The sequence below is a fragment of the Mustela lutreola genome, chromosome 3 (genome assembly GCF_030435805.1).
Source record: "Mustela lutreola isolate mMusLut2 chromosome 3, mMusLut2.pri, whole genome shotgun sequence".
NCBI classification, from domain to species: Eukaryota; Metazoa; Chordata; class Mammalia; order Carnivora; family Mustelidae; genus Mustela; species Mustela lutreola.
Genome location: NC_081292.1, coordinates 39,660,881 through 39,688,689, shown reverse-complemented (window position 1 = coordinate 39,688,689; position 27,809 = coordinate 39,660,881). Strand labels below are relative to the sequence as shown.

The window sequence follows — 27,809 nt, the reverse complement described above, 5'->3', positions numbered from 1 at the left end:
TCCCAAAGCGATTATGCCTTTTCTTCTGTCAAACCATTAGTATGAGTGTGGTTGAGTCCATCTTTCATAGCTGAGCTAGGTTTGGATTTTATTGTTTCTGTTCCTACCATTGGTGCTCACCTACTTCACATTTGTCTGGCATGGGTTGCTGCTGTGCTGTTTTTAGTCTCTGTAGGGGTTGCTGGACGAGCTTTTCCGGTGTCTCACTTTATCACCTTTTAGCCAGCTCCACGTGTCTGCACCCCAGCCAGTGTTTCTCTCTGGGCTCTTGCCCTTCCCTGAGCTCTAAGCCGTTACTGAGGTGCTTGTTACTACTCACTGCAGGCCCCTTGTGGAGACAGGGCAGTTTCTTGGTTCTCCTGCCCTTCTGTGAGCCTGAGGTCAAGAGTAGAGCTTTCTCAGCATTACTGCTCTCCCCCAACCCTGTGGAAGCCAGGCTTTGCCATATGGCCCCCTCACCCTGTGGCCGCAGAACTCTACTTTACATCAGTGCATGATTGTGGGTATGAGTAGGTTTCCTGACTGCCCCTGGAGACATACATGTTTTTCCTAGTGACAGTACAGAGTGGGAGTGCAGTTTTCTACCCCATGCCCTTTAGCCACTGCCCTTTGCCTGGGACTGCCCTGGAGGACCGGTTTCTCCTTTTCCCCAGGGAGGCAAATGACTTCTGCTTCCTATGAGAGAAGGGACCCAGAGGCAGCTTATGTTTGCCATCTGCCTTCCAAGAGCATCTGGTCATCGTCTCTCTGCCCTCCTGCACCACTGAGGCAAACTCTCACTGGGCGTCTGGCCTGCTCCCAGTATTCTTATGAGTACCTGATGGAGACCAATGGAAGAGATCTAGAAAATTGGGTACCTGGCGCCTTACAGGGGGCAGTTCTCAGGGATTCTAAACTCTCACATTAGTCCACATTCACCTTTTCAGAATTTGTTAACATTTTCCTTGTCTTCTTCTTTCCTGTTTTGTCTGTCACCTCCATCTGTTGTCACTCTTCCTCCTGTCGCTGTAAAAGGCCAAGCAATTCATGTGTCCCATCTCTCCTTGGATGAGCTTGTTAGCCTCTGGAATTCAGCTCCTCTGGCTGAATCACAATCAGATCTCTGATGGGCCTTGAAAAGTGATGATTTTGTAGATTATCTAGATTTCTCTCACTGTTAGGGTGGGTACAGAATTCTCCTGCCGCGGTCCAGTTGAAGAGGAAGCAGACGATCTTTCCTCTCCCTGTCACCACCACTCTCTGTTCTCTTCCTTTGTCCTGTTTTTGTTTTCCTTTATAGCACTTAAAACTGCCATTATTTTTATTTATTTTTTATGTATTTTATTTATATGTATTTATTTATTGTCCATCTCCCTTACCAGTATGATAATACCATTAAGATAGAATACTTAGTTATTTTTTTCATTTTTGCATTTCTAACCTGTGCTAGAAACTCAATACAAATTGTTGAATAAATGCTTGCAGTGAATGCCAAAGATGTGACATTTTCTCCAATATCTTGCATTAGCTTGTTTTCATAAGAATGTGGTTGCTCTGAGGCTGTTCTCTCTCCCTTGTTCTGCCGTATTTTTCATATGTCCCATTTTGATTATGTTCTTACTCATCTTTGAATCAGGCAAATCTATTTTGCACTCAGTGTCTCTGTATGTACCAGTAACAAAGAAGTAAGGGGCTTGTCCTTGAGGCTGCTCTCTGTCTACCCTTGATTTGGTTTATCTCTGCTCTCAGACCCACAGCTGGCCTGGAGGGGCTTGTGAGCCAGTGCCAGTCGAATTGTTCATCGTAGCAGGTGTCCAGTGGCTGCATTTCTGCCCTACTGTGCTAGGTTCTCCCCCTCCCGCCCTCGCCCCCACCCCAAGGCCTGAGTCTTTGGTAGTCAGGGCTCATGTGTGCCTCACAAATAACAACCTTCATTTCAGATCATCACAGTTCCCCTTTTCCTTCCTGTTTTAGTGTGGCTGCTATTGCCGCTGCTATGGTTTTAATAATTTTTACTCTTGACCGCATTTGGAAGACATGGTGGTGAAAAGGGAGGTGGAGGGTGGGGAATTGTTCTGCCTGCCTCAGAGGGCAGTGCCCAAGCAGGTAAGGTTCTAGGCCATGTCACTGTGCTAAGGGCCCCGTGTCAGGTAACAGACAGGAAAGGGACTGTGTATTCCTCTTTTATCAGGCGATTCTTTTTCACAAAACTGGAGCTTTCTGCGTTTCCAGGTAGTCCGTTTTTATTTCATTTTCCTAAGTCAGATACAAATGTATTCTAGGCAATGTTCATTTCTGCCTGACCCTGACATAAGGCATAGGGAGTTTGTATGCTTTACTGATTTGTCCTTTGTGAGGCTGCAATAAGGAAGGAGACCTTGGACACTATTATTTTCTAAGGGTAGTAGAGCTCTTACAATTAGGAAAACTCAGGTTCATTAAAAATGCTCCCATATTGTCTCAAAATCATAACTGCTATCCCATGGTGGCCCCCAATATATTTTCTGATTAAATATTAAAACAAGCTCTCATGATCTAAGTGGTTTGTAACCATTCTTCTCTAGCACTATGCCAAAAGCCTTATCTTATGGGATATCATTTCATTTCCCATCATCCAAAATCATTTCCCCATCTTTTAATTATTTATTTAACTAATAATTCTGGGTTGGACAATGGAGACATTTTAGGAAACATAGAGATGTGTGATTATAAAATAACTTCAGTTATTCCGAGGGATAAAATAATAACTGCCTTGATTTAGTTACTCTTGTGTTAACTGGGAAAAAGTTCATTAAAACAGCTTTTGATACTTTTAATCCATTGTAATTCTAGCTTCATTGGGAAAATGGCTCTGAGGATGGTGAGAACATTGACTAATTGGTTTGTTCATCCCACATGGGATTACACCAGCTTCTGAATCAGAATTTCCTGCTATTGCAACATGGTTTCTTCTTTCTTCTTTTTTTTATTCTTTCCTTAGAAACAATCCATTTGGGTTCATTACATGGCCATTTGTTAGTCTTGTTACTTACAAGGCGTTGTACTTGTTTGTGACTATAGTGAAGTCATGTAGGCCAGGGCTGTGTGTGTGTGTGTGTGTGTGTGTGTGTGTGTGTGTACAGACTCAATGGGAGATCCTGCAGCTGCTCAGGGAAACAGGCAGCACCAAGGGTCACTCTGATATTTCAGAACCCAAATCCTGCTTTCCCAAAGTCAAGGGGCATTTTTATTTCATTCATCAAGATCAGTTCAACTTTGGTTTGCTTACTTCATGTTGTACATAGACATCAAACTGCTTAACTTTTGAAAGCCTTTTAATGATGTGTAATATTCTCAGAGAAAGTACACAGATCCTGAGTGTGTAACAAGGTAAGCTTTTTTACAAACTGAGCACACCTGTGTAACTGGGACCCAGATCGCACAACAGAATGTGACCGCACCTCAGAAGCTCTCCTTATTAGCCCCTTCATGTCACGAACTCTTCTCACCTTTCACTCATTCTCCTGTTTTGATTGTTTTTATATTTTATATCCATGAAATTATATACAATACATTATTTTTGTGTCTGGTTTCTTTCCTTTTTCATATTGTTTATGAGATTCATTTCTATTGATGATATATTGTGTTTGTTCATTCTTACTGCTATGTAGTGTTCTCCTGATCAAGGTAACACAATTTATTCATTCTGCTGTTTAACAAGCATTTAAATAGTTTCCTTTTGGGAAGGGGGATGGGGGCATTCTGAAAATTCTAGTACATCTCTTTTGGTGAAAGTATATATACACATATGTTCCTGTTGGAAATATACAGGAGTGGAGCTGTTGGGGCATCGGGCATGTGTTTGTTCAGATTTAGTAGATAACCCAGTTTTCTGGAGTGGTTGTAATCATTTACACTCACAGCAGCAATGTGTGAAAGTTCCAGTCACTCCATCTTTCATCAATATTTGACATTTTCTGCATTTTTAATTTTAGTCCTTTTGCTGGATATATATTGAATGTGCTTTAATTTTTATTTACTTGGTAATAGTGAACCCGAGTATCCTTTCATATGATTATTAGTATTTGTATATCTTTTTTTGTGCATTGTCTGTTCAAGTCTTTTGCCCTTTTTATCAACTGGCTCTCTCTGAATTCTGTTTGATAGGAATTCTTTATATAACCTGGGTATAGTTCCTTTTTTGTATGTTTGCATTGTAATTATCTTGGTTGCCTTTTCACTCATATATTGGGGTCTTTTGATAATAGACATTCCTCATTTTTTAAAAGTTGGATTTATTATTTTTTCTTTTATGTTTTGTGCTTTAAGAGCTCTTTGCCTATTCCAAGTTGACAAAACTTTTCTATGCTTTCCGCTAACATCTTTATTTAGATTTGTAATTAATCTAATTTGATGTTGCATATTATATGAAATACAGGTCAAGATACAGTTTTAGCATATGGGTATCCCATTAACTGAGCATCATTTTACTTGCTTCAATTAAAGTATTTTCATAAAGTTTAGTTTCATTGAAATGTGTTTTATATTTTCCTGGAAAGAATTACTAATGGTTCTTGAAAAACATTTAAACCTATGGTGATTTAAAATTCATAATACAATCTGTAGACTTACTTAACACTATTGTAAATGGAACTTTTTTAAAAAAGCAGTTTGTTTAGACTCCAGTTAGTAACTCCAGTATAGTTATTCAACAGCAAAGTGATTTATAATACACAAAGCACGATCATTTGTTTAAAAACTTAATTATTGTTCTCGCTTTTTCATTTGAGTTCAATCCAGTATGTGTTTACTATATGTTTGCTAGAATTTGGGGCAGCTGAGAATGTGGTTGAAATTTTGAGCTCCATTTTATGTCATTTATGTTTTAAGCCATGTAATAAAATTGTCAAACATTGGTCAGTAATAAAACATTTTACTTTAGTATTCAAAGTTCTATTAATAAAGAGAAGTACAAGGTGAGAATTTTTATTACTATTAAGATGACCTTCCACCCCTTCCGTAATGCCTTCTACCAGGTTTTCCACTGGTAATGACACAGATCTTTTAAGATGTAAAAATAGAAAAGAAAATATAAAAGTTTTAGATCTGTATTTGGAATGACTGTGAATGCTTCCTCTTTGATGTCATTTCTGCTTAGTTTTATTTTTTCTCTTTTTATTATTCTAGGTTGTACTGGTCAGTGGACATCTGGACAGCTGGGACGTTGGGCAGGGCGCCATGGATGATGGTGGCGGAGCCTTTATATCATGGGAAGCACTCTCGCTTATTAAAGACCTTGGTAAATATTTAGAAAGTCGTTAACCGATGTGTAAGGATTTCAGTAGTGACATGTTTAACTCAACACACAAAATACTGAACAGATAAGTTACTGTGATATGTTCAAAGAGTCTGTATGTTTTTTGTCAGTTGATTCTCAGAAAGGAATGAATTTTTCCCCTTTAAAAAAGAAATTTTTATTCAAGTGTGCGCCAGACATCCAAAGTATCAAATGTGATCAGCGGCTAGGGAAAATGAACAAGCAAATAAAACTGTAGCAAATGTAGCCACATCAGCTAGAGACTATGTAAGGAAACCATGGCCAAGTGCAAAGAAAAGTCAGCAGCTCCCCCTGCCTCCTTTTCCTTGTTTATCTTAAAGACATTATCTGGCTGTTAAGATAGCTTTACTGCAGCTGTCTTTCCATGGCAGAAGTCAGAGAGAGCAACATGGGACCGAAGGCTTGATCCCCTTACCCACAATAAGGAACCCAGGCTGAAGATTGGAACTTCCAGGTGAACCTAGACTTGAGAAAGATGGACAGGCATAAAAAGGAAAAGCTAATAGTGAAAGTGGTTTTTGGTGACCCTCTTTGAAAACAAAAAACATACATTTCCTCTTTGTGTGCTAATCAAAAGGGCAGATTTTGAGTGAGGTTAGAAATAATGAAACAATCTGAAGTCGAAGTCCCACGTCTGAGTCCGTGCAGTCTGGCCGTGAAATGCCTCATGAGCAGAAGGTTTTATGTTGTAACTATGCTTCAGATACAGTAAAGATAAGAACATCCTCTTTGGTGAAGGCTTTCCATTGCTTAGTTAAATACGTATGTGTTTATATTCATGCATTTCTTCTTGTTTTTAATGAACCCTTCTCATCCTATAAATAAGCCCAGTAAATGATTGGTCATGTTAACAATAGATTCCCGACATGGTCTTGCTTGGGGGAAATCTTTGGTGTACCATTTTGATTTATGTTTTAGTTGTGTTTTAAAACTGGTGAGATAGAAAGGTGGTTGTGCTTTTTTTCCTTTTAAATAGGCTGGTGTCTCTTAACCTTGGGACTACTGACATTTGGGGCTACATAGTTCTGTATTGTGGGGTCTGTCTCATGTAGGATGTTGAGCAGCATCGTGGCCTCTATATGCTGGATGGCAGTAAGTACCATCTCCCTCAAGCTATAACAACCAAAAATGTCTCCAGACATTACCAAATGTCCCTTGGCAGGTCAGGGCTGGTGGTGGAAGAATGCATAAAAGAGGGCACGGATTGCATGGAGCACTGGGTGTGGTGCAAAAACAATGAATACTGTTACGCTGAAAAAAAATAAATAAATTTAAAAAATTAAATTAAATTAAAAAAAAATTGGTCCACTGAAATGATCTGATGAAAATCAGTAAAAGACCTGATACAGGGCCATTTTGGGGGGAAAGAAAGCAAGCTCATTGGAAACCTTACATTGAAGGTACTCGAACTTTTGACATCACTTTCATACTGAGCACCCACTGTGTGAAGGCAGTTTGTAAAAGCTGGACATACAAAAAGGTTTAAAGCATGTCTTCTCTTCTTAAGACCCGTAGAATAGTGTTGGAACCTACACAGGTACCTGTTCATATGGGTGCCAGTAAGCATCTAATGGAGATCTGGTTTTAGAATTGGGTGAGGTTTGAGAGAGATGAATTGCCCAGCAATTAAAACCCTTTTAAAACGTACATTCTTCAGAGAAGATCAGTGAGACATTATATGTAAGTCCTCTATTCCTTCCTTTTAAAATACTCCCTTGGTAATCTGTTCATTCCAGAATGAAATGGGTTCCAAACATGAGACAGGCAGATATCAAACATTTTCTTCCTTTTAGGGCCCAGATACACATTTAGGAAGTTAATTTTATTGTGATATGTTCAGCCAGCTTGATTAGAAACAGTGGTAGAGCAACAAGAGAACCGGACCCATATGATTTGCAGTTTGTGTCCTTTGTGCCTCAAACTCCTTTTTTGACATTGGGCAGGTCATTTGAACTCTCTGTTCTTGACTTTCTTCATCTCTTTTAACTGTAAGCTTCCAGAGTATTTTATCTGCTCTAGATGGGAATAAAAGGTGGTGTCCTCTCTAGGCTTTGAATCTTACTTTTTTGGTACTCAGCATGAGACCCTAAATCATTGTTAACTGAGTTGGATTCAATTGCATAGATAAATGTAACACCATGCAAAGGTGAATTGCATATCTTTTTCTAACACTGACTTCTGTTGCTTTTGATAGCTAGTAGCTAGTCCCCTTCAATTCAGGACTTAGCTCTCCTATAGATTTCTGAAAACCTATGTAAACATATGAATAAAACTGAAATAAAGAGTAGTATTTCCTTTGTTTTAAATATTTATTTATTTACTTGAGAGAGAGAGAGAGAGAGAGAACAGCCGTCAGGAGGGACACAGAGAGAGATAGGAAGGAGGAGAATGAGAGAATCTCAAGCAGACTCCCTGTTGAGCACAGAGCCTGAGGTGGGCCTCCATCTCACGACCCTGAGACCATGGACCTGAGCTGAAACCAAGAGGATGCTTAACATACTGAGCTACCCAGGTGCCCCAAAGAGTAATATTCTTTTGAGATGGTGTTAAGAGGCAGCATGGCATACTGTTAAAAATGTATAGGACTCTGGAGCCAGATTGCCTGAGTTCATATCCCAGCCCTGCATCTTACTAATTAAGCATGTGACCTTTGCCTTTCTGTGCCTCAGTTTTCTCATCTGTTAAATTGGGATAATAATAGATTCTATCTCATAGAATTGCTTTGAAAATTAAATAGTCTATTCATATAATGTACTTAGAACAGTGCCTGACCCAACCCAAGTACTCAATAAATGTTAACTTTTATTATATAGTAAGCCTGACTCTCACGGTACCATATTTTTTATGTAAGGGAGAATGGTAATTTTTTACCCCCATCCCCATTAGTAATTATATTACTTCTTCACTTAATATGTTAGTTACACTGACGTAACTCTAGGTCCAGCTGCTATGGTAAATGTTTTCTCTTTACTATTTAAGCTACTATCTCTTATATGATGGAAATCCAGTGACCCTTTAACTTTTTTCAACTCTCATTTTGAGGCATCTGAATTTCTCCTTGTCACGTCCTGCCTCCACTTCTGGCTTAGGTCAAATGCCCAGTCTCCACTTTGTACCTCACTTCCTGTGTACCCATTGAGTCTTACTCTTTCTTTAATTCTAAAGTCAAAATTAGATTGTAGATTTCTGTTTGTAGATTGACTATGTGTTTTAATGTGAAGAGCTAGGTCCAACATGTGACATACGACTTCTATTTGAAAATTATTGATATGCTTGATCAAGAAATAGGACTTTGGGAAATGGGTTCATAATTATAACACTTAATTGTATTAAGCCCAAACTGTTTAAGTGGTGAAATATGAAAACTCCATTGCAATCTTTTTTCCAAGGAAAGTAACTCCTTTTGGCTGATGTTCCTTGGACAACATGTCATGCAGCATGCATGTCCAAGTCCCTTAGTGAGGCTCATGAATTTGAAGTGCTGGTCCAGAGAGGATTTCTGATATTTAGGAATATAATTCTAAGATTCATCCTTCTTTTCTCTTCTCCTTTGTTCTTTTCTTTTACTATTCTAATGGAAACACTCTTTTGCCCAGGCCATCAGCTAAAACTATATCCAATTAATCTAACAGAAGAGTTATTTGTGCTTTGCAAATATTATCAGTCATTCCCGAGTAACTGTCAACAGAAGGTTATTTGCTATGAAGTGCTATTGAAAATTTCTTTGTGTTTGTGGTTTACTGGACTCAAACTGTTTATTTGAAATGTCATTTCCTGGACTGTTCTGGTGTCAGTGAACAAAGCCTATGGCCAAAGATGCTATGCTTCAAAATGTTCATTTGACACTTAAAAAATAAACTATCATCCATCCCCAAATTCTTCCAACTTTACCATTTTCCGTGAAGCTAGAATTTTGAGTTTTGGAGCCTACTCAAAGGAATAAAATCAGAATTAATAGCACGACTTAGTTGTTGAAATATGGAATATATGTGAACCATCTTGCTAGAGAAATTTCAACCTGAGTGTCTTAATTGTGATTATTATAGGCCTCAAAAGTCTATGTGTTAGAAAAATACATGTTTTATACATCCCTTTACTCATTCATTCAGAAAATTTTTATTGTGCACTGGATTGCATGTTAGTGTTCCAGGTGCCTTGTACCAAAGAGGAATAGACATGGTCACCAAAATCCTTGAGGTGGGGGAGACATTGAATCACAAAATTACCATTCTTTAGTTGAAGTATGTTCTTTAATTGAAATATGTACAAATGACTTTGGGTACCTCGTGAAAGGAGGGATGAGGACAGTGTGGCTGGATCAGGGCATCTTCACAAAGGCAATATCAAAGCTTTCTTTTCTAAGGATAAATACAAATTCCTGAAGCAAAGGGGGCACAATGAAGAATTCCTAGCAGAGTGTGGAGCCTCTAGTCCTTCACATCATTAAAAACTAGGAGATAATTTTTGACAATAACAATCTTGGGATTGTAGGGGAAGTGAGGATTTGTAAAACTACAGGAAATGTACACTTTTTATTTAATATTTTTATATAGAATTACTTTTTTTTATAATAAGAAAGTATTATTTGAGTAATCAAGAAAAAATATCCTCAAAAGCCAAAGGAATGATTCTTGGCATGGCCATTATCATGAACATTGTGTCAACAGGAACAACAGGGCATAAGCGGGAGGTAGGAAGAGTTATGCAGGAGTCATCAAGCCCTCCAGGCCCAGAAGTCCACAAGGGTACACAGCCACATGCATGCCAAGGCTTTGGTGCAGTTAGAGCTTCGGCACCCACCTCGAATGCAGTGGATTCTCTCTTAGAGGGAGGCATCCATCCAGGAAGAGGATTTCCTTCTCCTCAGTCAAGCCTCCCTTGGAAAAGTCCCAGAAGACCAATCCAGAATAATGGAGCAAGGGAAATGAACAACTTCCAATAAAATGGACACCTGAGAGGTAGACTTAGAGACAACTAGAGCCCTGAAGCCGGCTTAGCACTGGCCGGGACTAGAAAAGGCAATCCCACTTGGAAAAGTCCTCCCCACCACCCCGGGCTTAGCCATACCACTGAGTATAATGGTTCTAAAAGCTAATGTTTACAGAATATTACTATATCGTGGACATTGTGCTAAGCACTCCACAAGCACATACTCTGTTTCCTTCTTGACAACTCCAAGCTGTGAAGATAGAAGTATCTATCTAGAAGAAGTTCTATCTATTTTACAGAAGAGAAAACTGAAGCAGAGAAAAGCTAAGTACCCTGCCCAAGATCACACAGATATCATATTAAAAAATGTTAAATCCAGGCAGCCTGACCCCTTACTTGTATGTATTTTGTAATACTCTTTTACTGGAACAGAGCACCCAGTCTGTTTCCAGGAAGCTTATCCTCAGGATGATGAGATATTATATAGGAAAAAAAAGTATCTGATAATCAAAATAATTTTAGGAAACTCGCTCTTGGTAATTTCTTGATTCATCAAAAAACATTTGTTGGGAGAGTATACACATTAGTGGGGAGAGTATGCTTTGGGTGTTACTGGGGACATTACTGGTGTTGACAGAGCTGAAGAAGAACCCAAAATACACGCGTATACTTTATAGAACGTGCAAAGAGCCTTGGATTTGTTTTCATTCTAGATTTTCTAGGCTATATTTGGGATCTTGTGGTTGCCAGAATAGGGACAAGATGGAACAACTCAGTGCTTCCTTAGTTGCCATGGTAGAGATTCTTCTTATATTTCTTCTTGAAGTGCATTTGTACCCATGTGCAAACTTTGCCCAACAACTAACCTCTTATCCATGCTATCTGAGGCTGTTTTATTTAAATGAAAGTAGTATTATCAGAAATGTTTGACATATGCTAAGGGCTCTCTACCAGGTTTTTCCATGGCTCCAAAGGAATCAGAATTTGGTAGTATTTTTCTTTTCTAGAAGAATTTTTATCCTAAAATATGCCCCCAAATCTCCCTAGTCTCCCTTTGGATGCGCTTTCTCCACAATTATTTTGTGAACATAGGAAGGGAGACTGTGATAGCCCTGGGAAAGGTATCCTCTTAAAATTACTGGTCCTCAATACCTTTGGGGAATAATATATCTGCTTGTGGAACTAAGAAATTAACTTGTTTTAAGTCTTAAAAAATATATTTTCTCCCAACATTAAATTTCATCTTTATTAATTTGAATTTTAATTGTAGTTGGTAGTTTGCTTTTATTTTTCTGAATAATTTTGGTCTTGACTTTTTATAATCGTATTTAATGAGACAAATACCTGGAACGGTAGAAGAATTGGACTCTAAGAATATGTTTACTCTTCTTTCTTTCTTGATTTCTTTCTCTCTTTTACTTCTAAAAGTAGCTTTACTGGCGTTTGTGGTCTCTTCTCATGGTTTTTTGAGGATGATCTTCTCTTTTTTTTTTTTTTTTTTTGATCTTCTCATTTTTTAAATTCAGATATGTATTTACTCTAGGGGCATGTCTGGCTTTACCAGAAGAACTGTACTAGATACATATTTTTTCAGTTGGGAATTGCTGAGTTTCCCTGAGGTTTAATCACATTTGTAAGTTTCACTAAAGTACTGGCGTCTTTACACCTCATCAGCTGACATAGACATTTTCACTAGCACGTGTAAAAAGACAAACTGTGTGTAGACTGATCTTCTAAATATGTCCATGAGATGAAGTAAAATGAATCACTTAGAAGTTCTTCTGCCTTTTAGTTTGGTTGTGGTGTGGGAGCTTCTTTAGTCATTACAGAGCCCAAGGCTGGCATGAGTATTGATGTTACTATTTAATCGGTTAGTTAGAATACACCATTTCTGGGTAGAAATAGACAAGACCCAGGCCCAGTGGCATGCAGACTGTGAGCAATTCCTTCCTGTCTGACAAAGAGCCTGGAGGGATGGCAGATGAATGCTGAGAGAGGTGAGTCTCAAGGGCCCCTTTCCCCACAGCGCGCTCAGCTTCCTCCCCCACATCTGCTTTGATTTGGCCTGCATGCCCTTAGAATGCTAAGAAATGCGGTGTTGTTAGAGGAATCGGAAGCTTTGGTATTATTTATCCTGGAGAGGAAGGAGTATGGAAAGACTTAATAATGGTATGCTTAGCGCCCCAGTAGATTTCTTCCCACCCAAGAATGGGAAGTCCAGGGCGGGACTGTCTGGAAAGACGTAGGCTGCCTCATGAAAACCGTATCATCACAATGTTGCACACATTAGCACAAAAGGAGATCTCCTATTTCAGTAATAAATATGGAACATCTATTCCACATCAACCAAATAAAATGGAAATAATACAAGTCCTTCCATCAAGGAACTCATAGTCAGGCAGCAAGAGCATCATATGGACAGAGACGTTTGAGCTAAGCCTTGAATGGGTGGTACGCAGGAGAAGAAAGGACGAATTTAGAGCTCATGAAAGTAGATAGTTTGAGGAGTAGAGGATGTTTCTTTAAGTCTAGAGCAACAGGTGAGTGAGGACCGGCTGGAAGTGAGTCCAATAAAGGGGAGGGTCAGCTTGTCAAGTACACTAGATGTGAAGCTGAAGTTTGGAGTTGATGCTATAGGCAGAGAAGGCCACTGAAAACTTTAAGTATGGGATTGACATGATAGGACTTCTTTCTAAAATAAAGATAGGAGGTAGGTGTCATCCTTTAACTTGTAAAGAAGTATGATGAACAGAATGAAGATACAGGAAAATGGCCTGGGGAGATCCCAGCTATACAGAGTCTAGAAAACACAGCTTTAGAGTTACTAAGCAAATTCTGTTTGCTGTGGGGCTGACCAGCCAGCTTCTACCTCGCTATGCTAAATATACCAAAGAGGAAGTGATGGGGTTTCCACACATGTTGTATTATTCCTCGCCTACACACTTCTCTGCATCATGCTAATGATACATTTTGCAAAAACTGTGGCTTACCCAGCTTAGAATGAATTCTGTTCCAGTAAACCTGTCTAAAAAGAGAGGTCCACAAACAAAGAAACAAGAAAATATGCTATAAACATCTGATTGGACCTTTAGGGTTAAATGGATTTTTAAAATGGTCCTGGGAGACAAGTGCTAATTTAATTCATTCTTAGGCACCTCCAGTCCTGTGAACATTCTCAAAATCAAGCTCTGGGAATGGAAAGTTTCTACCAGGCATATGGTAGCAATGATGGACTAAATAAAGTATTGAAAGAGGTTGACTATTACTAGATGACTTACTTGTAATCCTGCTGATGCCCTCCTCACATTGGATCATCATTATTGATGAGCTGATGTTCAGCCATGGCCTGGACACCAGCATCTCCAGACTACACCATGTGACTCAGGTCCCATGGACTTTTCAACCCTTTACATCCTTAAATACTCCTTAAATAACTCAAAATCTGCAGATAAATGAAAGACAGGCTGTATAGCAGAATAAGCATATATTCCATGTTAAGAGTATTTTAGATTCAAGTCTTTCTGTGCTACTTAGTAGCTGTATTATGTTGGACAAATTATTTAGTTTTTTAGATCTGTTTCCTCTTCCTTACAATGGGAACAGTGTAATCTTCAATAGTTGATAAGGTAATTTGAAATAATTTAGACAGTGTCTGGCCCCCACTAGGTTATTAATAATAACAACTAGTATTGTTAGATACTAATGGCCAAAATAAGAGTAGATATTGCAGTAGAGGATATAATCTCAGGATTGAGTCTGTCTCTGACTATATTCTGTTGCATAGTTTAATTTGGTCGGGATGTCCCCCAGCAGAGTAGTGCTGATAAGAAAAGAACAATGAGCTGAACTGAAACTGTTATCCCAGTATAGCCACCATCCCTGAGCGTATAGAAGACTGATTCTCTTCTCATTGCCTTAGATGTCTCTTAGTAGATGCTTCATAAATATGATGCAGAATTAAAATAACACTGGCAGGACATGGGAAAGGAGAGCTCTTCATCTTTTCCTGTCCACTTTGTTCTCACTGCTGATGTCCTTAACCTAGTTACACTGTATATGCAAAAATGTATAATAAACCTGAAGAAAAAAGTAGTAAAAACAGGAAATAGCTATTGACGGCAACATAATCTACTACAAAATAAATTGTTTGAAATACAGAAAAAAAAATCAAGGTGGGGGAAAACAAAGAATCACATCTAGTGTTTATTGCTTACAATTTACCCTGGTGGCTGAGGTCTCAAGAAATCTGTTTTTTAATATGGTCAAAACCCTACAATTTCTAGGCATTCTCAGAAAATCCTCATGCGTAGAAAATAGAGGACGATGACCACAGATGCCTGTATGATTGTTCTTCCTCTGAATGGCATCTTCTAGAAGGAATATATTTAAAATGTAGTTGAAACTATTCTGAGTTATTGCTATGATTAATATGTGTGTGAAAATATAATTAGGAAGTGTTTCAAAGGCTATCTTTCTGTTCTCATCACCATATATCCATTAGCCATCCCAAATTCACTTGTTTCAGGCAGCACGTTAGAACAAAGAAATATTTCATCAAGTGCTTCATGCTGCAATTACTCCTTTTCTGAAAGAGGAAAGTGTGAATTCATCTTTAGTAGTTGAATAATTTTAGACAAAATCATTTGAATGTCATTTTCGCCACAAATGAAGAGTTAGAGGAATTTTTAATTAATTATCTTTCTGGAACTTTACCATATGTTGTTGCAAAAAAAAAAAAAAAAAAAAAAACCCACACACAGAAAAACAAAAACAGTGGTTCAATTTGGGAAGCAGGGATCTTCAATAAAAATGCAAAATATATGACAAAAAGAAACCTGTGCCCTATATTTTCATTTAACATAATGAACAGACATTAATTGAATGATAGATCAACAAACATTAATTGAACACTTGGGAGAAGGGAGGAGAACCAGTATTTGTGGAATGTCTCCTATGTGTCAATTATATTACATGACCTTTAAATCCTCAAAACAGCTCTCTGAGGTATGTCTTATTATCTCTGGGAGATCACTGGATCTATCTGGGCCTTATTTCCTTATTAGCAAAATAAGTGACAATATGTTTACAGGGCTGTTAAACGAGTCAAACACAATGTAAACAAACACATATCTATCAGAATGGCAACAAGGAAAATTCCAGGGCATGTAATGTTGAAGAAAACTGTAGTGGTAGGATTACTACTGATGATGACCACCTCACTGACTTGGAATTCAAGTGGAATAACACTCTGGGGAGAAGCGACTAGGGGTATCAGGAGACAAGGCAGCCTTCAAGTGGCTACAGTCAGAAAACTCTTCAGCAGTGTCCTATGTTTCATGACCCTCACATCCATTTACTAATTAAAAATGTATGATGCTTTCGGGGGGTTTTTGTTTTCTGTTTTTTAGGAATTGAAAGTAGCAGTGAGTACCTTTGCTTTAGGATGTAAGTGAAGTAGGATCATCCAGTTGATGTGAAGATGAGAGTAATCTCTTTCCAACTCTAGGAGGAACTAGCAACGGCTGTTAGCATTCTAGAGCACGCTGGACCAGGCTCTGAGCCAAGCTGGATGTGCCGCTGTCATTGAGTCTAGAAGGTGGAAGTTACTATTCTCCCTTCTACAGAAGAAGGACCTAAAGCTGATCCTACATACAACTTACAAAAGTAGAAAATCCCACTTCCTTTTCTTAATGTTTCTCTTGAAATATTTTCTTTGCCCACCGTTTCAGTTTTTTCCCAACTGAAAAGGACTTGAAATATTTGGAAGATACAGAGACTAACAAACACTAGCACATCCTCCACTCAGATTTCATAAATGTTAACAATTTCAAATATTTGTTTCAGATCCTTAATTTAACAGAAATGAAAAAATGATCAATGCAATTGAAGGTGGTTTTGTACCCTTCCACGATCCATCCCCTTTTCCCACTGAGGTTGCAACAAGTGTTCAGATTATTTTACCACCACCCTGTAAATGGGTATATCCCCAAGCATTATCATATAGTTTTTGTGATTTTGAGTTTACATAAATGATGTTGTTTTCTTCTATATTTGGGTTTATTCTGTTTTATTTATTTCTTCCATCTTCTTTTTTTCTTAAAAGATTTTATTTATTTATTTGAGAGAGCACAAGCAAGAGTTGGACAGATGGAGAAAGAAAGAGGGAGAGGGACAAGCAGTCTCCCCACTAAGCAGGGAGCCCCATGTGAGGTTTGATTCCAGGACCCTGAAATCATGACCTGAGCCAAAATCAGATGCTTAACTGATTTTGGAATATGAGCCACCAAGCCTCCCCTCTTCTATCTTCTTGAAATGAATGTTTGTTAATTGACAGTCTTATTTTCTAACATACATATCTCTCTAAGCATACTTTAACTGCTTCCCACAGTTTTGAAATAGTGCCTTAATAGCCATCCAGTTAAATATGTTGGAATTTTTTAAAATTAACATATAATGTATTATTAGCCCCAGGGTAAACATGTTGGAATTTTCATTATGAGTCTTCCTTAGCTCTTCAAACCATTACAACTTTCTTTAAGTTTCCCAAAATATGAAGTTATTATTGAATTATTGAGTTCCAATTTTTTACACAGTGATTGTGAAACATGGTTTGGAATTCATTGAGACAGACTTTTGGTTAATATTATATTGTCAATTTTTAAAAAATGTATTGAAAAGAATATATTAGAGATCTGTATTAGAAAAGAATATATTAAAAATGGCTTGAAAAGAATATATTAGCCTCCTTTCCCTAGGAATAGGGTTCTACATATGTTCATTAGGGCAGTCTTATTAATTGTGCTCTTCAAAACTAATGTATCATTACTAGCGTTTAATTGGCTTGATGTTTTCAAGAGAAGCATATTAAAATCTTCCACCAGGATTTCTCCTTGAATTTCCATCAGCTTGGCTTACAATAGGTTAAAGTTTTGTTGCTTTATATAGTTGAACCTTGAGACCTTTATCTTTAATAATGTTTTTCCTCTCAAGTTTATTTTATCTTACATTAATATCATAGAACCAACTTTCTTTTTGTTACTCTTTCTTTTTCTATTCCTATATTTTGGACTTATCTAGGTCATGGTGTTTTGGTTGATTCCATTGTAAACTGTATGTAGTTAGATTTTTAAATATTGAATCTCATAATATCAGTTAACAAGGGTGTTTGTTCTGCTTATCTGTATCGTGATTACGTATATTTTACTCATTTTCTAACTTTTTTTCTATTAAGGTTGCTATTTTTGCTTCTTTTTTCCTCCATTTTTTGCTTTTAATTAGATTTACTGGTTTTCTTTCATTCTTTCCCTATCTTTCCCTCCACTATTTGGAAACTTGCACACTTTCTATTCTTTTAGTGGTTGCTATTAAAATTTCACACATGTGTTTGTCTGAATTAAATAATATAACAATGATAAATTGCTCCAATATATCCTCTTCAATTGTGTATATTATTATTAACTAGTGTTTTAGTTATACCTTACTTCTAAACTTTCCCCAGGTTTGTTACTACTGGATTGTTATATTTTGGCTTTGCTACTTACCCGCTATGTTACCTCTTTAGTTGTGTAAATGTGCCATGCCTTAGTTTTCCCATATATATAATAAATATTATAATGATATCTATCTATAGGTTCATTATGGTAATTAAATGAACTAGTTCTGTTCCGGGCACATAATTACTGCTTAGTGAATTTTAGCTGTTACGTCTTCTTAGACTCTTCATAGCTGTGACAGTTTCCCAGACTTTCTTGTTTTTGCTAACCTTGACAGTTTTGAGGAACACTGTGGTCAGTAGATGCCCCTTGGTTGCAATTTGTTGGATGCTTTTCTGAGGGTTCATTAGAGCAGTTCAAAACCCATAACCTTAGTCTTGAAGTTATGGGTTTTGTGGAAGAAGATCACAGAGGTAAAATACTGTTCTCATCACATCATATCGAGGGTATATACACTCAACATGGCTTATCCCTAATGTTGTTTATCTTGGTCACCTGGCTGAAGAGTGTTTATCATGTTTCTTCACTGTTACCTCTTTCCTCTCCTTTCCACTCTGTTCTCTTTAGAAGGAAGTAAGGATAGTGACACTTGTACATTTTCATATCTTTATATATAAAAGACCATGATAAATTAATTTTAATTACTTTATACAGCCAATATTTACTTGTATTTAGCCACGTATTTATATAATATTTTTGTATTGTGGTAAAATGTACATCACATAAGCTCACCATCATAACCATTTTTAGGAATATAGCTTAGCAACGTGAAGGACATTCACCTTGCTGTGTGCTACCATCACCGCCATTCAGCTCCAGAACCTTTTCATCTTGCAAAACTGAAACTCAGTACCCAATGAGCACTACCTCCCCATTCTCCTCTCCCCTTAGTTCCCGGCAACCACCATTCTACTTTTGTCTCTTCCATTGACCGTTAACTCAAACTGCATATGGCTTAAGTCATATGTCATTGTATAAAGTCTGGGTGTGTACTTTTTTTTTTTTTTTTTACCATGGTCTTCTCTTCCTTCACCTTCATTGAGTCCTTTTTTTTTTTTTTTTTTTTTTTTAAAGAGAGAGTGAAGTATGCAAGTGCCTTCAACAACAAATCTACACTTGCTTTGTCTTAATCTCTTGGGTTTCTGAGATCTTAGACTAGTCTTTCAGTTACTTTCTCAGCCTAGGGTTTTCAAAATCTCATGGGTTACTCTAGCTTCAGCTTTTACTTTCTGCTATCTCTTAAATTCCCTTATGGTTCTTGAAATCTGGTGATTTCTGTGTCTTCTTTCTTTTTATTCTTTTTTTCTTGTTTCCCCTCCCTCCTCCTTTACTTACTTTCCTCTCTTTCTCCCTTCATCTTTTCCTTTCTCTTTTTTGAGTTGTGCTCTGCATTAAACAATAATTTTTAAAATTCACTGTGTGACCTATAAGAAAGTTGTTAAAAGAATAAATCCTAAGAGTTCCCATCACAAGGAGAAATTTTTTCTCCTTTATTCTTCTTTCTTTTCTTTTTATCACATCTATATGAGAAGATGGATGTTAACTAAGCCTATCCTCATCATTTCATGATAAATGTGAATCAAACCATCATGTTGTGTACCTTAAACTTATACAGTGATACAAGTCAGCTATTTTTCAATAAAGCTGGAAAAAATATCATACAGATAATTAAATTTACATGAGGGAAAATGCATACTTTCTAAGCATTTCTGTAAGTTTTATGAGAAAAAGTTCCCTTCTGCATCAACTTGAGCAACCAAAGTCCTACTTCTTTTCTAAGGAAACAAAACACCTTTCATTCAGCTTTATGCTTGACATCTGGAGAAGACAAGACTGGAAAATCAGGGCAGGGTCCTGTCTGGGATGTCCCCACTGTCCGGGAATAATGGGGAAGAAGATGAGAACCCAGAAAGGCATGAATGGTCAAGGCCAGTGGCCCCCAATCATTATACCATCAAGCTTCTGTATTTTTATCTTATGTGCTCGGCAATATTTTGGAGAAAAAATTATTAACTAATGATTTATTTTCTAATTTTGTCATTCATAAATTTTTATAACATAATTTTATAGGAGATGATCAGTGTTATGGTATCAACTTAATCTTCTTTCAACCAAGAGCAAAGAAATTAAATTTGCCAATTTAGTTTGCCCAGGGAACCATTTCACTTATAAAGGTACATTTTTAAAATGTTATTTATACTATCTGAAATTGGCTCACTGAGTCTCTTGCATGATCTTAGGTTTGCAAACACAGAAAGGTATGGATTAGAGCCCTAGAGAAGAAAAGTCATTCCTCCCTACCTCCTCTCCCTTTCAAGGTATAGCTCTTGCTGACTGATCAAGAAATGACACTGTAACCACTGCTAGTTCCCTTCCCAGCACAAGTCATACCTTCTGCACAGGTTGGCAATGCTGTTCTTAAGTGGTCTGGGTATAGGTATTTATTAGTTTCCCGAAGATGTTATTCAGACTAGCAGAGAGATTATCACCCAGAATCATCTCATTGCCACTTTTGACAAATGACCCCAATTTTCATATCAGATTAGAAAATCCTGGGCCATCAAAGCAAATGTGGTTCTGCCCAGCTTTCATAAATGCCACTTACATAATTAGCCCTCACGTAAATATTTTCACTATGGGTTTTCATTTGTTTATTCTTTCAGGAGATGGCCTTGGAAAACTTTCTGCTGATTTTTCTTGGCAGTTATTAGGCAGGTCTCCTCCATTCCCCAATCTCTCAACCCCCAACACCTGGCACTGAAAAAGAAACAAATCCCTAACACCAAAGCTAAATTCCTCATGACACTCTCATCTGGGCTTATTCTGAAGCCAGCCTGTCATTGAAGGACAGTGGGCAGAGCACTGGTCACTGAAAGAGCCTGGGGTGACAGTGGGAGGATGAAAAAGAAGTCATCAGGAGGAACACCATCTCTGTTGCTCTATGAAGTTGGAGAGAGCATGTTTTTAGAATGGCCTTTGCTAGAGGGATAAACAATGCAATTCTGTTATCTAGCTTGTGATTCACACTTATAGCCTTACACTCACCTGACTTACCCCACGTACTATTTTTTTTTATAATGAAAAAAGTTCATTCTATGAGGGATGGGTATATTAACAAGTGTCCCAAGGACACTTAGAGTTGCTACATTTAAATCTGGGGGATATAAATAAGGAGAATGGAATGGGGAATGATGTTAGTCAGCATTAGTCGGTGGCCTAGAAGGAGTGGAGGTAGGTTGAGTGGGCACAGATAGGAGCCTATGGGAAATGGGCACATGCAGGTCATTCGCATCCTTCCATGGGGGCAACACCTGCTCTGTCTATGCAGGGATTTTTTTGTGCTGTAGCTATTTGCAGATATCTGCCTATGCCTTACTCTTTCACCTCTCCATCTTACATGTACTCATTGTTCCCATTGTCAAATTTGGGCTTCCTTAGCATGACTTTAATCTTTGCATGTCCAGCACCCAATACAAGATGATATGGGTAGTGTTTGTCAGGCTTAGCAGAACTGACCCTGAGCAAGTGCTGTAGGCCAGGAAAGTGAGAGGGCCATGGAGATGCTTCCCTGGGGGAGGGGTGGAGTGTGGGGGGAGGAGGAATCTGTTCACAGAGGCCCTTGATCTCTTACAGAAACCTAGGATGGGTAAGGAAGTGTAGCTACCGACTATGACTAAAGAGAATAGAAAGAAGAAAGAGAAAGAAGGTAGAAAGACACAACCAAGTAAAAGTGGGCCCTGTTTCAGGGAAGTACAAGCAGGAGGAGAAGTGACATTTGTGGGTGCATGTCATAAAGTTGGGTGGTCCACATCTCCATTTGTTTGATCTGGTCACTGTCTTTAGACTGTTTATGGATTTTATTCTTTTGTTAATCATTCAGCCCTTATTTAATCACGTACTCATTTTCTTTTGTTCTTCCTTGCTCCATCTTGAATATTGCATCAGTGCTAACTCAGAGAACTTCCTCTAACCTAGGCAGTCTCCCAGGTGAGCTGCTTTCAGTTCTTTGTGATAGACACACTGAAAGTGACAGTTATTTCCTCTTTTGGAAGAAGGCAGATTTTATTTAGTAATTTTTTTTCAAGTGGAGAGATTAGTTGTGGTCACAGTGGCAAATTTCTCGTAATTCTCCAATTGCTATAAAAAGTAACTTAATGGCATGAAGTGAATTCCCAGGATGGGAGTTGTCCTATCACTGTGAATTGCTGTGATCATCTTTGAAGTGATATTTTGTTCCACACTGTCTGTCAGCAAGTATGTAGGGTTTGTTTTAGATTCAAAAATGTACGAGATGAGTTGATCTACATCCAAGAGATTCAAACATTTTTTTGTTGTTTCTTTTGGATCTGATTGCTATGCACTAGTTCAGTTGTGAGGTAGTTCTGTTATGTTTAGCTGTACTGCAATTTTGTATTCAGATGCAGTTTAAATACTCTTCCCCCTGCCTTTTCTTACTGGAAGCTGGCTAGAGAAAACAAATCCTCTTTTAACTTTCCTCATTGCATTACATTTTAAAATAAATATTACTCTACACAAGTCTTATGTCTTAAAATTTTGATATACGTGTTACTTCAGACTGATCAGCATTTTCTCTTGTCTACTACATACACATCCAGAGTTTTGTTTTCTTTTCAAATCTTCCAGACTGGGAAAAAAATGTACTATTTCTAAGCAGATGATTTAATTTCAGTAAATGCCTTTTTATTTCTCTCTCCCTGTGATTTATTGCTTGAAACCGTGAGAAACATCCAAGTGCAGATGCTGTTTTTCAGCTTTGACGAAACCTTGGTTGTTGACTTCACAAACTTAGGAAGATAAATCTTGTATGATACAATGGTGGAAGTCATACTACTAGCAGTTAAAACCTTGTAAGACATGATCAGGAAAAGGAAACTCTGGTCATCCTGCTTCTCGTTAAGAACAGCTGGCCAATTTAAAAAGCAGACACTTGCTAAGGGAGAGGAGATAAAAATGATCAAATAGAAGTGCCTCCTCCTTCAGTTAAAGTATGAACTGAGGATGCTGCATAGTAGTAATAAAATCAAAACCTTAAAAGCTTTTCTTGATGAGCATGTGTATATAGTCTTAGGTTTATTTGGTCTTTAAAAATGGATTTTCCAATGTGTTCTCCTTACATCTAGATAAAAAGAAATACATCTGGATAAAAATGGTTTTTTGCAAAAATACTTGTTTTATTTAAATGTTTAAGATGTCATGTTTGAGTAGAGGAGCAGGAAGAGAAGGGCATGCTGAGCAGGGCACAGCAATGAGATTCAGACAAGATCATCTGCTATGTGAATTACACGTGAGACAGATAGGCTCCCGCCATACCTTTGGCACAATGACCCCAGTCATTTGCCAGGAAGTAGAGGTAATGCCTGTCATTCTGAGCACTGCCTGTTGGAGGCAGGCCCTCTGCAGTGGCCAGTTCTGAGAACCTTGATTGAGGAAGCATCTTCAAGAGGAAAGGATTCTAAGGAAAGAAATGTGCAAGACCTGTTATAGAGGATGTGACTGTTGAAGCTTGCCTTCCTATCAAAAGCATGTGCAGCAGAAAAGAAATGAATATTGAGCTGGATTTTTTCAAACCCCACCAACCTTGGATGGTGAGTCCTGAGGTGAAAATAATAGTGAGCCTCAGCACCTAATGTTAAACCACCCAGACTTCCTCCATCAGGCTTAAGGAATTCCAGAGGATCTCATCTGTGCTTTAAAAAAAAAAAAAAGAAAGAAAGAAAGAAAAGAAAAAAGAAAAAGAAAAAGAAATTTTTTTGTTTGTTCTTTGTGGCATTGGTTCTGTTTCTTCCTGGACCTTTAGCCACAAGTGGAGATGTATGCCTTCTCCCTAGGAGCTTTCAAGATCAAGGGATCTCAGTTGCTACAGCTGGAAGAAGATCATAAAGCTCATCTAGTGGAACGATCTGATTATTCATGTGAATAAAGTAAGACCAGAGAGAATGTGGCCTGTGCAAGGACAGAGACCACAGTGTGTACCAGAACCCACGTTTTCTGACTTGGGGCCCAGGACACACACCAGCTGAATCTCATTTCTCTTTAAGACACATCTACTTCACCAGGTGGTCTTACCCCTGTGTCCTCCACAAACCATCCTAACTCACCTCTGTGCCCTTGCTGATGGTGTGTGCCCTGCTCAGCAAGCCCTTCTCTTCCTGCTCCTCTACTCAAACCCATCACATCCCACAATGTCCAGCCCATTTCCAAAGTGAAGCCTCTGTAGTTCTTCCAGACCAAATTAACCTCTCCTCTGTCAGGATTCCTTCAAGTCTATGTTTATTCTCTTGTCATGTTTGGTCTCAGTTTCCTAGCCAGATTATTCCCTCCAGTGTCCCAGGTTGTTATCTTCTGCACTGTGGTCCTCCTGGTGCCTCCTGGCAGGTGCAGAACATAGTGACTCCCAGCTAGTCCATGGGCATGTTGAACAGTCTTCTGCCGGGCAGGTAGAAGTAAAAGAGAGGCCCACACACACAGAATTCAAATGCACAGATGTTCACATCTTCCTCAGAAATACAAATACATGGACTGTATTTATTGCTTGATTGCCTGAATAACAGGGAGAAGCTTAAAGCAATTATAGACTGTTATGTTGATTCTTACTATCTTTGGATGTGTTCTGGCTCTGTAGAAAGGGACAGTTTTTAGTTTGGGTTTCCATTCTCTGCTCTCTATGACTGAGAAGGAGCTGAGGCAAAAGTCCTACAGTGAATCTACAGAGACCAACAACTGACCCTTGGTCATAAGTGTAGAACTTTAAAAGTTCATGGTATTTCTTTGTAGATTCTTCCCTAGCCTTAGTTCCTGGCACACAAAGTGGATGGGTTTGACCTTTACTCAGGTTTGTTCTGTGTCCCTTGATGTGTGTGTGTGCCAGCAATCATCAACAGCAAGGTGACCTTCTCTGCTTATCATCACCGGTCGCTTTTCTTCTGCAGTTTTCTTCTTTGGTCTTTGATGTATGAGCATTTTTAGTGGCAAAGATAAGCTTCTAATTGCACTGTACTGAACGTGGCTTCTGCCTAGGGATGAGCACATGTCTGAGGAGCATCTAGATTGTCTAGGTGAGCTCTTATTTTAAAGCCCCTTCTAAGGTAAGCTCTGAGAAAAGTGGACCTTAGGCATTAGACAAGTCTGGTTTTCAAAACTTAATGTGGCGGGTAGTCTATCAGGGAAGGAAAATGTAAAGCAACCATTACATGTGTGAAGAATGCCCAGATATATGGCAGGGATTATTATTCTCATTTGGCAGGTGAAATAACTGATGCTGAGAAAGGCAAGGAACTTTGCTCTAAGTCTTTGAGACAGTAAGTGACAGGCCTCCTTATTATACAATTCCTTCTTATTATACAATTCCTTCTTCAAGGATGTTGTGATAAATCAGTAAGGAAATATGTGAAACTATTGAGCACAGAATCTGGCCCAGAGTAAGTATTCATAAAGGTGAATTTCCACTTATTTGCTTTTTCTTCTTCCTCTTTTCCATGAATTAACCTGAATGAGGGGTGCCTGGGTGGCTCAGTAGGTTAAAACCTCTGTCTTCAGCTCAGGTCATGATCCCACGGTCCTGGGATCAAGCCCCACATCAGGCTCTCTGCTCAGTAGGGAGCCTGCTTCCTCCTCCTCCTCTCTCTCTCTCTCTCTCTCCCTGTCTGCCTCTCTGCCTGCTGTGATCTCTATCTGTCAAATAAATAAATAAAATCTTTTAAAAAAAATAACCTGAATGAAAAAGTGGCTAAATGAGACTTCAGTCCTATAAAGGCTCACCAGAAGTACTTCCTCTCAATTCATACTCACCCTTCAGATTGCTTGCTGTACTCACATTTCCTGCTAGCACAAATTGGAGGGAGTAATATGACCTTCATTTGTTGACAGAGGCATGAATAGGCAGAACACAGTGATGAATGTCTCAATTCAGGCAGGAGTTGAATGTTGCCTGTGAATGTAAGCTAGCTCTGCCACCTGCATTGACTATACATCATCCCTGGAAATTAACCCATCTTCACCATAGTCACTGAGATGGAAACAAGTGCCTGTCCATTGAACATTACCTTCAAATGGAAAGGGTGACAGTTTAGTACATACAGATATGTATGTACAACTGTAGTACATACAGATATAAATACAGTGTGTATTTAGTACATACAGATTAGATATTTCTAATCATCTGAATATAAATGTTTTAAGATAATGTGTTGCATGAATGGGTTTGTGTATGTATTATTTTTTTCTGAAATAAGAGCTGAAAAGAAGCTAATCATTTTATATGAAAATATGATGATTAACAAATTCAAGAGTCAATGTCCTGTTTCACGTCCTCTTACACACTTTAGTACAACCCTGTGCATCATCAGGCATGTTGGTATAAGAAAATGATGATGTGTACCCTGGTCTTTATAGGTCCAATGGATGGTAGTCCCTCTGTCTTTATAAATTTCAAAAGGATTATCACTCACTAACAGATATAGATCATTTTAATTCAAAGGAATGATAGATACACATACAAAGGTTACATATCAACAAATTTTTTTCTCTTAATTTAAGACATTAATCTTTAGTCTTTGCTATTGAGTCTATTAATTTAAATAATATCCAATTAGTTTCTAGATGAATTAAGCAGTAAGCATATATGTAAAATTTTATATAATATTCTTTATGCATACACAGTAAAACCAATACTTATACATTTAGATGTGGAAACAAATGATTTGTGCCTCTTCATAAAGTTAATGTATTTAGGTTCTACAGTTATATATTCTTTCATAGTGTATCAATAAGAACAGAACTTACTCTAGATTTTTCAAACAGGAAGGGATTTAATTTAGGGAATTAGAGCCTATAGCAAAAAGAGTTAATGCTTTGGAAGGCATGAGATAGAGATCAGGTATGTAGCTACTAGTAATCAGAAAATTATGAAGCACAGGAACTACAGGAAATTGCCTCCAATGATTTCAGCTGCCCACAGCACTAAACTGAGTATTTTATAGGAAGATACTTGGAAACTGTTGGCAAAACCTCACATATGCATTCTATGAAAACACATGTGACTACCTACCTCAAAGGAGTAATGATGGTTTCTATTTTTTTTTTTTTTTTGTCTTTGAAATCTTACATGAATGATGCTCATTGTTTTCATCTAGCACCACAACCCTGCTGGCAGAGATTCCAGAAAATGTAGTTCCCAAGCTTCCAGTTCCTATACTCCCAGGGAGAATATGGAAGGAGAAAATGGAATTAAGTTGCCAAAAACCCATCTGGCATACATAAGTAGTCTGATTATTAGGGTGATGATTTGTCTCAGTTTGTCTGGAGCAGTCCCAATTCCTGTTGACCCAGAATGATTATTGATAGTGCCTTGATTCAATCTCAGAAGTTTCCTGGTTTGGATACTAAAGTATTTGGCCATCTACCTATTTTTAAATAGTGAAAATACTTTGTTTCCTCAGTAGAGACTTACTAAGGAAATACTAAGTGCTAATCATCATGCTAAGCACTGGGAACATTGAGGAACAAAGACACACATGATCCTCTTCAGGGAACTAAGAGTCTGGTTTAGTGAATGACAAGGGCCTAAACATGGTAATAACTATAAGGATGAAACAAAGGAGACATATTTGAAAGAGACTGAGGAATTGTGAAAATTAAATGAGATAAGAATTGATAAAGCTTATGAGTACCTAACATATAGCATGCACTCAATAAACATTTTTATGATCCCAATAGTAAAAAAGAATGAGGAGGAGAAGAGGAAAAAGAAGAAAAAAGAGGGTTAACAGAGGAGGAGGAGGAGATTTTTTTATAATGGCTGAATATGAGGAAAGTATCTAAGAACACTCTCAGATTTCTGATGTGGCTGCCTTGATGGATGGTTGTGTAAAATAATAAATGCAAGGGAAGACAATTTATGTGAGAGAAATATACATACAGTCTGAATGTATTACTAAAAGAGTAAGTACAGGAAAAGCCAATTCAAGTGGAAGAAAATAATGCATTCTGTTTGGTTATGTTGAGTTTGAGGGACCAGTAAGGTATCCCAATAACAATGTCTTATAGACATCTGAATATCTAAGTCTGGGGCT

At 38.0% G+C, this 27,809-nt stretch overlaps 1 protein-coding gene across 3 annotated transcripts in view; it reads left to right on the top strand.

Annotated features, from left to right (window-relative positions):
* CPQ (carboxypeptidase Q) overlaps positions 1-27,809 on the top strand; it is a 448,436-nt gene that overhangs the window by 282,821 nt on the left and 137,806 nt on the right. For all 3 annotated transcript variants that reach the window (XM_059165969.1, XM_059165968.1, XM_059165970.1), the window contains one exon: positions 5,146-5,257. In XM_059165969.1, the coding sequence (XP_059021952.1) occupies positions 5,146-5,257 (112 nt within the window). The remainder of the gene's footprint in view (positions 1-5,145; positions 5,258-27,809) is intronic.